The sequence below is a fragment of the Heptranchias perlo genome, chromosome 21 (assembly GCF_035084215.1).
Source record: "Heptranchias perlo isolate sHepPer1 chromosome 21, sHepPer1.hap1, whole genome shotgun sequence".
NCBI classification, from domain to species: domain Eukaryota; kingdom Metazoa; phylum Chordata; class Chondrichthyes; order Hexanchiformes; family Hexanchidae; genus Heptranchias; species Heptranchias perlo.
This window is the reverse complement of record NC_090345.1, coordinates 45,083,401-45,094,737: the sequence shown is the minus strand read 5'-3', so window position 1 is coordinate 45,094,737 and position 11,337 is coordinate 45,083,401. Positions and strand designations below refer to the sequence as shown.

The 11,337-nt window shown below is 47.2% G+C and overlaps 1 protein-coding gene across 1 annotated transcript; it reads left to right on the top strand.

The window, feature by feature from the left end:
• Positions 1 to 3,408: 3,408 nt before the first annotated feature.
• egr2b (early growth response 2b) lies at positions 3,409 to 6,733 on the top strand. Its single transcript, XM_068002608.1, has 2 exons — positions 3,409 to 3,848; positions 4,407 to 6,733. Exons 1-2 carry the CDS (start codon positions 3,686 to 3,688, stop codon positions 5,498 to 5,500), a joined length of 1,257 nt encoding a protein of 418 aa, XP_067858709.1. The 5' UTR covers positions 3,409 to 3,685; the 3' UTR covers positions 5,501 to 6,733.
• The last annotated feature ends 4,604 nt before the right edge of the window (positions 6,734 to 11,337 follow it).

Sequence of the window (11,337 nt, the reverse complement as noted above, 5' to 3'; positions counted from 1 at the left end):
ATCATCCTAGTAAATCTATTTTGCACCTTTTCCAGTGCCTCTATATCTTTTTTATAATATGGAGACCAGAACTGTTCACAGTACTCCAAGTGTGCTCTAACCAAGGTTCTATACAAGTTTAACATAACTTTCCTGCTTTTCAATTCTATCTAGAGATATTAAACATAAGAATACAAAAGGATTAAAGGGAAAATACAGAGTGAAAGGGAGAACACAGATTAAAGTGAAATGGAAAATGTAGAGACACTGAACGTGAGAATATATAGTGAATGAAAGGGAGATTACAGCGAGGGACAGGGAAAATAAAGAGAGCGTGAAAGGGAGAGTACAAAAATTGAAAGGGACAATACAGAGAGAGGAAAGGGAAAGTATGGAGAGAGTGAAGGGAGAATACAGAGAACATAAAGGGAGAATACGGTTAAAGTGAAAGGGAGAATACAGAGATACTGAATGTGAGAATATAGAGTGATTAAAAGGGAGAATACAGAGAGTGTGAAAGGGAGAATACAGAGAGAGTGAAAGGGAGAATACAGAGAGAGTGAAAGGGAGAATACAGAGAGAGTGAAAGGGAGAATACAGAGTGAAAGGGAGAATACAGGGAGAGTGAAAGGGAGAATACAGAGAGAGTGAAAGGGAGAATACGGAGACAGAGAAAGGGGAATGCAGAGTAAAGGAAGAATACAGAGAGAGTATGAAAACAAGAATATAGACATAGCAGTGAGAATATGAATAGAGTTAAGGGGAGAATATAGAGATGGTGAAAGTGAGAAAACAAAGAGTGAAAGGAAGAAAGTGACGACATTGAAGGAGAGAATACAGAGAGTGAATGAGAATACAGAGAAAGTAAAGGGAAAATAAATAGAGTGAAAATGAGAATATAGAGACAGTGAATGTGAGAATACAAAGAGAGTAAAGGGATAGTACGGAGAGTGAAATGGGGAACACAGAGAGTGAAATGGGGAACACAGAGAGTGAAATGAGGAACACAAAGAGTGAAATGGGGAACACAGAGAGTGAAATGGGGAACACAGAGAGTGAAATGGGGAACACAAAGAGTGAAATGGGGAACACAGAGAGTGAAATGGGGAACACAGAGAGTGAAATGAGGAACACAGAGAGTGAAATGAGGAACACAGAGAGTGAAATGGGGAATACAAAGAGTGAAATGGGGAACACAGAGAGTGAAATGGGGAACACAGAGAGTGAAATGGGGAACACAGAGAGTGAAATGAGGAACACAGAGAGTGAAATGAGGAACACAGAGAGTGAAATGGGGAATACAAAGAGTGAAATGAGGAACACAGAGAGTGAAATGAGGAACACAGAGAGTAAAAGGGAGAACACAGAGAGTGAAATAGGGAACACAGAGAGTAAAAGGGAGAACACAGAGAGTGAAATGGGGAATACAGTGAATTAAGGGAGAATACACAGAGTGGAACAAGAATGCAGAGAACATAAAAGGAGAGTACAGATAAAGTGAAACGGAGAATGTAGATACACTGAACATGCGAATACAGAGAAATTAAAGGGAGAATACAGAGAGAGTGAAGGGAGAATATAGGGGATAAAAGGGAAAATGCAGAGGGTGAAAGGAGAATACAGCAACGGTAGAGGGAGAATACAGAGAGTGAAAAGAATACAGAAACGATAAAGGGAGAATACAAAGAATAAAAGGGAGAATACATAGAGAGTAAATGGAGAATATAGAGAGATTAAAAGGAGAATAAAGAGAATAAAAGGGAGAATGAAGCGAGAGTAGTAGTAGCTCCGGTCAAACTTTAGCCTTACTCTGCATCTAATCCTACTTATACATGACCTGGGAGTGCTTGATGTTGACATGGTGCTCCAAATGAAAAATTTCTATTCCCACCACTGACATCCCTCACAATGACCATCACAAAATAAATTATTTTAGTATATATATATATATATACATGGTAAGAGTGAAAGGATACTACAAAGACAGGCTGAGGAAAAAGGAAACGTAGAGTCAATAGAGAACATGGAACTATAGAGATGGTGAGACGGGAAAAAATGGATCAAAAGAGCATACGAGAAAAAGAATGGAGAATGAGGACAAGAGACAGAATGCAGTGAGAGTGTGTGTGAGTGTGTGAAACAGAGAAAGGCAGAGAGAGTGTGAGAGAGACAGACAGCGAGAGAGCAAGTGAGAGTGTAAGAGAGAGAGACAGACAGAGTTGAGAGTGAGAGTTATATAAGAGAAAGTAAGAATATGGCATTTTGAAAGGACAATCAATATTGGTCCCAGGCATTTACACTAGTTGTGTTAACGTATAACAGATCCAAGCATTGTACTCCAGACTAGCGTGTCCCCTTAAGCACGGATAGTTTCCGGAACATAAGATTTTCTGGCAAATTGTTAATGCTGACTCAGCCGTATCTGCTCCTTCCTCGCTAAAGTGTACCACTAGGACTGTTCAAAGAGCGGACATTGAACACTGTGTGAGCAGAGCGCCGCCGTCCCGTTTAACAGCATCCCAGTCACTGGGGTACTCTGCCTTTCAAGCATTTATATGGGCGATCGGGAGTAAAACAATACCAGAAGCGGGAATCGTGGCCAGGAAAAGTCCCCGGTAATTGTGCAATGTGAACTGGTGGAAAACTTTCGGCTGCCACTGAAATCTGAATTGCTCAGAGCAAAAAATAAAGACACACGGATTCACCCTCAGCCCTAAATTAATGTTTACAGATCAAGGGGGGAGTCTGTGGAACTGAAACCACTGCGGAATCGGCTCAGTGTAGGGATGTAAATAGCACTTCTTTCTCTCCGAAAGGAATTTAAGACCAGCTGTCCGCAGCGGGCTGCTGTTTCGAGCCGCTTTGCGGTCTCCCTGCGGTCTCCCCGTCCTTCCACTCCCCGGGTGCTGTCTGTTGTGTCTCTCGCAGCCGCTAGCGTGGCTTCTGCGAGTTTCCGTGACTTGTTTTCCGGAATTTCGTGCCAAATATGGGGAGGGGGCGGCGCCAATCCCTCCTCCGCCGGATCCTCTCGCCATACATGGACAGTCAATGGCAGCCGGAATCCCTCGGCGTTCCGGGCTGGAACAAAACGATCACTAAAATAAAGACATTCAATAAACAATTCTCAGCAGCCCAACAATGGGGGCAAGCGGTTACAGCCCCCCTCCCATCACCACCACTAGTTCTAGGGTGTAAGGGGAGGAGGAGGAGGGGGGGGGGTCTATGCCCATGGGATGCACCCCCTGGCCGAGGGGACGGGGTGGAGGCTTGGCGGCCGGTCCCCGGCGTACAGCCCGTCAGTTCCCCGCCCACCGCGTCACTGCGCCCAGTCCCGGCCCTTTTCCTCTCTCAGTCCATATTTGGTCTCTTACGTCACGGGGCATTCGGCGGCTCTGGATAAATAGTAAACTGGCGCCCGAGAAAGGGGATTGAGGCAGAGAGAGAGAGACAGAGTGAGAGTGAGAGAGACAGTGAGAGTGAGAAGTGCCAGAAATCAGCAGCAGCTAAAGGGGCATAGCATTATAAAGGGAGGGGAAGGACCCTGCCGCTTCCCCAGTCTCTGCGAATCAGGGCAACCCACTCACAGACACAGCCCGGCTTCAACATTTTGACACTAACGTTTAAACGAGGGGAGAGAGACAGGGAGAGAAAGAGAGAGAAAAAAAACTTTCTTCTTTTTTAATCCAAGATCGAGCCAAAAAAACAAATGATGACGGCGAAAACGGTGGAGAAAATCCCGCTGTCTCTCGGAGGTCTCTTTCACCAGCTACCTGAAAGCATGTACTCGGTGGATGAGATCAATTCGCTGCCCGCGTCCGTCACTATCTTCTCCAACCCGGAGCTGGCACCATACGAGCAGATGCCCTCAGGTAAGCAGCGACCACCTGGTCACTTGTCAGTGTGCGCGGCTCGTAAGGTAGAGCGACTCGGGGTATCCGATGGACTGGCAGCCGGCTGTTTACGATAACTCCAGACTGATACTGTATTTACCTTCCTGTTTCAAGCTGTAATTTGAATAGTGGAGCAGTGGCTATCTAAAGACGGACTGTTTCCATTTAACTCATTCTTTCGAGGGGGTGTGAAATTATATATATATATATAAAAAAAAGAAAATCTGAAATGAAAGCAGAAAATGTTGGAATTAAAAAGTTATAAGAGCCCAGTACATAGGGTTGATTTATAGCAGGCACTAGTCCCTACACGCGAGGCGGTTGTTTAGTCTGGTTTGCAGCTTGTTGTGTTTGGTGGCTCCTGTTTATTTATCACAGGGTTTGTCCAGGGTCTGTGCCCCAGGTTTGGTTCAGTTTATGGACGGTCTTGGCTGTTGCAACCGCCGCGTGTAGTTAGTTGTCCAAATCTGTCCGAAACTCGGCAAAGTGAATGATAAGTATCCTCCGGACCAACACCGCTTCTCTTTTCCTTTTCAGATGGAATGATCAACGTGGACATGGGCAGCGACAAGAGACCCATCGACTTACCTTATCCCAACACCTACCACCCGCCCTCTGCCCCCCGTGCTCAGACTTTCACCTACATGGGCAAGTTCTCCATTGACTCTCAGTGTGCCAGCGCCAATTGGAGTCCTGAAGGCATCATTAACATAGTGAGTGCTGGGATCTTGGGAGTCCCTCCACCTTCCTCCTCCTCGTCATCCTCCTCCTCTTCCTCGGCTTCTCCGAACCCCCTCTCCAGCGCCCTCAGTTGTACGATGGCGCAGAACCAGAGCGAGATGGAACATATGTACTCGCCGCCACCTCCTTACACCAGCTGCGGGGACATATACCAGGACCCGACTCCTTTCTTCAGCACCTCCACATGCAGCCTCGGATACCCACCTCCCCCGTCCTACCCTTCTCCCAAACCGGTCATGGACAGCACCTTATTCCCCATCTTACCGGACTACAGCAGCATCTTCCAGCCTCAGCATCCGAATCGAGACCTTCACGCAGGGACCGAGCGCAAACCCTTCTCCTGCCCGATGGAGCCCATCAGGATGGCACCTCCTCTGACTCCTCTCTCCACCATTAGGAACTTCACTCTGGGTAACCCGACAGGGGAAGGGGCAAGGCTCCCCAGCGCTTACGGCGGACAGAACTTACCACTCCGGCCCATCAGGCTCAGGAAATACCCCAACCGCCCCAGCAAGACCCCGGTCCACGAGAGGCCTTACCCGTGCCCGGCCGAGGGCTGCGACCGGAGGTTCTCCCGCTCCGACGAGCTCACCAGGCACATCCGGATCCACACCGGCCACAAACCTTTCCAGTGCCGGATCTGCATGAGGAACTTCAGCCGAAGCGACCACCTCACCACTCACATCCGCACCCACACCGGGGAGAAACCCTTCTCCTGCGACTTCTGCGGCAGAAAGTTCGCCAGGAGCGACGAGAGAAAGAGGCATACCAAGATCCACCTGAGGCAGAAGGAGAAGAAGCTGGCCAGCGAGAGAGCGGCCAGTTCCACGGTGGGAACACTCTGCTCCGGGAGCAGCCCCGTGCCCGTCTGTCCGCCCAGGACAGTGTAAAAAAATAAACACACGCAGAAAAATGACACTACCCGCAAGGCGAAGAACCTTAAGGGGACCCACAGAATATTTATGGCAGATTGCACCCAAGTTTCCTACAGCTACGTGTTTACATTTTGCTCCGTCCTCCAGCGTCGTCTCAAATACCCTTAAATGTCATCCCTTGCCCCCCCCCCCGCCCCTCCACCTCCTTTAGGATCTTTTGGGGGAAGCGAGTTGGTCTTTTCTTTTAGACAGCTGTGTTATTTTGCAGTACAGGGTTGCTGGTTTCGCTTAACAGTTAAACTAGTCTGGGTACTGTCCATATCGTATTGACTAACGCTTTCGACCGTTACATTCTCTCCCCAAAACCTTCCTATTCACACAGTCCGACAGGGACAGACCTCTCCGCAGAGGCATTTCTTCAGACTTGTCTCGATGATTGAAACGGGCCACGGGGGAAAGGGGTTGTGGCGGCGAAGGTGCTTGTTGCTGGGAGTTTACACGCAGATGGAAAAGCGAATGTTTTGTAAACAAGGCAGCGAATGTTTGTCTAAAGAAACTCGCTCCGGCACTTTTTTTTATTGGTCACTAATATCTTCAAAAAAAAAACAAAGCGTGATAAAAGCTCTCTAATCCTATAAAATAACCCGGAACAGGCTTCCTTTTGCTGAAGTCTTAAGTTTAATAGGATGGTGTGCAGCAAGCATTTCATATTTTAATTATTTCCCTCTGGTGTGTGGAAAACCCAGAAGGAGAAAAAGAGGGTCGAGAAATCAGACCTGATCAGAGATCAATGAGAGGCAACTCTATCCGGTGTTAGTTTAAATCGCAAATGGATGTTTTGTACTTTCGCATTTAAACACTGCATGCTGAGATTTTTTTGGTGCCTTGTTTATTGTGGACGATTCTACATGCCTGCCTGTAAATATCCGGCCTTAAAGGACTGACACTGGCAATCGTGAAATCGCCAATAACCTTCACAAGCTGTTCAATTCCTGCCAATTAATCTGGAGATTTTTAGAAAATATTTTTGTACGCGTTTTTGTGCTAATATCTCCCAAGTGTTTTAAACTTTGTAGCAATGCTCTGGTTGTAAAGAGTGTGAATAATTCTTACGTTGCTGATGCTGACCTGTTCAATGGTTTAATGTATTGGTGTAAAACCACTAACTGGGTGAAAATGGGACTAAATAGTCCTCTCAAGATGTACTGTTTTATGGTTATATTGATGTAAATATAATTTTACAAAATATGTGCCATTGTCTGTGTTTTTTAAATTGCATTCAAAACGGTTCAGTTCTATAGCACTTGCACATCAAATCGTTATGATCTGGAATGCACTGCCTGAAAGGGCGGTGGAAGCAGATTCAATAATAACTTTCGAAAGGGAATTGGATATATACTTGATAAGTAAAACAAAAGTGCAGAGCTATGGGGAAAGAGTGGGGGAATGGAACAAATTGGATAGCTCTTTCAAAGAGCCGGCACAGGCAGGATGGTCAGAATGGCCTCCTTCTGTGCTGTATCATTCCATGATTCTAACTTCTCATCCAAAAGGTCCACACCTCCAACTTCCTCAGTACTGCACTGAAGTGTCAGCCTGGGTTATGCGCTCAAGTCCTGGAGTGGAGCTTTAACCACGATCTTCTAACCCAGAGGCAAGAGTGCGACCCGTCAGCTAACAGTAGTAATATCTATAGGGAGTTTCATAAAATACCCGGTCTGTTCGAGATAGCGCATTGGACCATTGGTCATTTGGACCATTCTTGCAGGTTGTTTAAATGACAGTAGCTTTCAAAGTGTGATCAGTGTTTAGGCGGAGAGACATGCTTTCCTTAATCTGCAGGCGTTAGAGCCACTTCCCAGTGTGCTTTCCAACTAACCACACGAGGATCTGGGACAAGCTGGTTTATCTGCAAAGATAATTGAAATGGAGCTTAATTCCGGACGAAGTGACCCGGACAGTTTTCAAACTTTCTAATGCGACTCATGAAGGGAGTGCGAATAAAGTCGTTTCTTTATCGAGCTTTGAGATACTATCAATAAATATATGTTGCAGCCTGTGTGTCCTTTCCAGGAAAATATTAAACAATTGGTATATGAGGTGGGAAACGCAGCAGTAATTGTAAGCAGCGAGAGGCACTATTTGCTCTATGCCACTTTCGCAAGAGTATCTAACGTAATTGCAGGTTGGGATGGTCCCAGCTAACTTGTGGATCAATGGCTATACTCATATACTTTGTATAACTCGTTAAAATGGACATTGAGTTCCAGGACAGTATTCATACCCACCCAGTCTTTAGTTTTTTTTTTGCAGAGTATGGTAGATCTGTCGGAACAAATCCTGTTTATTGAACAGAAGTAAAACAAAAGTCCCCAGGTTCCAAAACCCTGGGATTAATAACTGAGAGATAAATCAAGTCTATCCTTCCACTTAAAATGAACGCCATTCTAAAATAAACCATACTTTACATTTTTATGGTGAACATCCATGCTTTTCCATATCGAAGTATTCCATCGCTTAACAAATGAGCAGGTCGCTTTAGAAGCAGAATCTGAATTTGGTTATGGATAAACATCCATCCATTGACGGAGAACCAGTCCTATAAGCATAGACTCTGGGGGTCGGCACACTGTGGTCAAACCGTATCACGGACTGTGGGAGGTGGGACCCCCATTCTGCTGGGAGGTGGAAGCCCCAGTATGTGTCGGGAGTTGGGGGCCCGAGTTTGTGTTTGGAGTTGGGGGCCCGAGTTTGTGTTGGAGTTGGGGGCCCGAGTTTGTGTTGGGGGTTGGGGGCCCGAGTTTGTGTTGGGAGGTGAGGGCCCGAGTTTGTGTTGGAGTTGGGGGCCCGAGTTTGTGTTGGAGTTGGGGGCCCGAGTTTGTGTTTGGAGTTAGGGGCCCGAGTTTGTGTTGGGGGTTGGGGGCCCGAGTTTGTGTTTGGAGTTGGGGGCCCGAGTTTGTGTTTGGAGTTAGGGGCCCGAGTTTGTGTTGGGGGTTGGGGGCCCGAGTTTGTGTTGGGAGTTGGGGGCCCGAGTTTGTGTTGGGGGTTGGGGGCCCGAGTTTGTGTTGGGGGTTGGGGGCCCGAGTTTGTGTTTGGAGTTGGGGGCCCGAGTTTGTGTTGGGTGTTGGGGGCCCGAGTTTGTGTTTGGAGTTGGGGGCCCGAGTTTGTGTTGGAGTTGGGGGCCCGAGTTTGTGTTGGGAGTTGGGGGCCCGAGTTTGTGTTGGGTGTTGGGGGCCCGAGTTTGTGTTTGGAGTTAGGGGCCCGAGTTTGTGTTGGGGGTTGGGCCCGAGTTTGTGTTGGGGGTTGGGGGCCCGAGTTTGTGTTTGGAGTTGGGGGCCCGAGTTTGTGTTGGGGGTTGGGGGCCCGAGTTTGTGTTGGGAGTTGGGGGCCCGAGTTTGTGTTGGGAGTTGGGGGCCCGAGTTTGTGTTGGGAGTTGGGGGCCCGAGTTTGTGTTGGGAGTTGGGGGCCCGAGTTTGTGTTGGGTGTTGGGCCCGAGTTTGTGTTTGGAGTTAGGGGCCCGAGTTTGTGTTGGGAGTTGGGGGCCTGAGTTTGTCTTGGGAGTTGGGGGCCCGAGTTTGTGTTGGGAGGTGAGGGCCCGAGTTTGTGTTTGGAGTTGGGGGCCCGAGTTTGTGTTGGGAGTTGGGGGCCCGAGTTTGTGTTGGGAGTTGGGGGCCCGAGTTTGTCTTGGGAGTTGGGGGCCCGAGTTTGTGTTGGGAGTTGGGGGCCCGAGTTTGTGTTGGGAGGTGAGGGCCCGAGTTTGTGTTGGGAGGTGAGGGCCCGAGTTTGTGTTGGGAGTTGGGGCCGAGTTTGTGTTTGGAGTTGGGGGCCCGAGTTTGTGTTGGGAGTTGGAGTCCCAGTTTGTGTTGGGGGTTGGGGCCGAGTTTGTGTTTGGAGTTGGAGTCCCAGTTTGTGTTGGAGTTGGGGGCCCGAGTTTGGTAGAAGCGATTCTGGAAGTATCTTTGTTCGGAATGGAGGAAGCATTCCGGGCTCTTTATCAGTTTAAGAACTTGAGGCTTTTTCCTGCAATTCCAGTGTGAGGGCACAGCTGCACGTGGACTATTCGAATCCTCTCTTTCCTCCAAGACTTAAAGGTTTGCAAAAGGCAGTCAGGAAAGCCCGCAGAAAGTATCCAGGGTGTTTGAATTGATGACATAGCTCTGTGCTGGTGGGCACACTGGTCTTCAACAATTCCAGTAGTTAGAAAACCGATTAGGTTTAACTCGCCAGTCCTGTTTGCATATACCGTTTTATGCAAACAATAATTTTTTGTTTGATCCTGCGTTATTTGTCAGTATTTAGACGCAAGTTGGGTATGTACAGGGGCAGATGTATTAATGATTCGCTATTATACATACTTTAAGAATTTCCGAAGTAGGTAGGGGGTGACAAGAATCAGAGAACTCACAATTACGAGAGTTCTGAAAGGGCAATGATGGTACTCAGAGAGTGGCGAGAATGTGGAACTTAGAATCATACAAAGGTTACAGCACGGAAGGAGGTCATTCGGCCCATCAAGTCCGTGCTGGCTGTATGCAAGAGCAATCCAGCTAGTCCCACTCCCCCAATTTTTTTCACTTTCAAGTACTTATCCAGCTCCCTTTTGAAGGCCATGATTGAATCTGCCTCCACCACCTGCCCTGGCAGTGCATTCCCGATCCTAACCACTCACTGTGTAAAAAAGTTTTTCCTCATGTCACCTTTCGTTCTTTTGCCATTCACCTTAAATCTATGTCCTCTGGTTCTTGACCCTTCCACCAATGGGAACAGTTTCTCTCTATCCACTCTGTTCAGACACTTCATGATTTTGAATACCTCTATCAAATCTCCTCGCAACCGTCTCTGTTCCAAGGAGAACAACCCCAGCTTCTCCAGTTTATCCACATAACTAAAGTCCCTCATCCCTGGGATCATTCTAGTAAATCTCTTCTGCATCCTCTCTAAGGCCTTCACATCATTCCTAAAGTGCGGAGCCCAGAACTGGACACAATACTCCAGTTGTGGCCGCACCAGTGTTTTATAAAGGTTCATCATGACTTCCATACTTTTGTACTCTATGCCTCTATTTATCAAGCCCAGGATCCTGTATGCTTTTTTAACTGCTTTCCCAACCTGCCCTGCCACCTTCAATGATTTATGTACATATACCCCCAGATCTCTCTGTTCCTGTACCCTTTTAAAGTTGTGCCTTTAGTTTATATTGCCTCCCCTCATTCTTAATACCGAAATGTATCACTTCGCACTTTTCTGTGTTAAATTTCATCTGCCACATGTCCGCCCATGCCACTAGCCTGTCGATATCCTCTTGAAGTCTATCACTATCCTTCTCACTGTTTACTACCCTTCCAGGTTTTGTGTCATCTGCAAATTTTGAAATTGTGCCCTGCACACCCAAGTCCAAGTCATTAATATATATCAAGAAAAGCAGTGATCCCAGCACTGACCCCTGGGCAACACCACTGTACACCTCCCTCCAGTCCGAAAAACAACCGTTCAGCACTACTCTCTGTTTCCTGTTCCTTAGCCAATTCTGTATCCATGTTGCTACTGCCCCCTTTATTCCATGGGCTGCAATCTTGATGATAAGCCTACCATGCGGTACTTTATCAAATGCCTTTTGAAAATCCATATACACCACATCAACTGCATTGCTCTCATCTACCCTCTCTGTTACCTCATCAAAAAACTCTATCAGGTTAGTTAAACATGATTTGCCTTTAACAAATCCATGCTGGCTTTCCCTAATCAATCCACACTCGTCCAAGTGACTGTTAATTCTGTCCTGGATTATCGTATCTAAAAGTTTCCCCACCACTGAGGTTAAACTGACTGGCCTATAGTTGCTGGGTTTATCC

Coding starts and splice junctions, on each gene's coding strand:
- egr2b (XM_068002608.1), top strand. CDS start 3,686: ATGATGACGGCGAAAACGGTGGAGAAAATCCCGCTGTCTCTCGGAGGT. Junction 3,849..4,406: donor ATACGAGCAGATGCCCTCAG/GTAAGCAGCGAC, acceptor TTTCCTTTTCAG/ATGGAATGATCAACGTGGAC.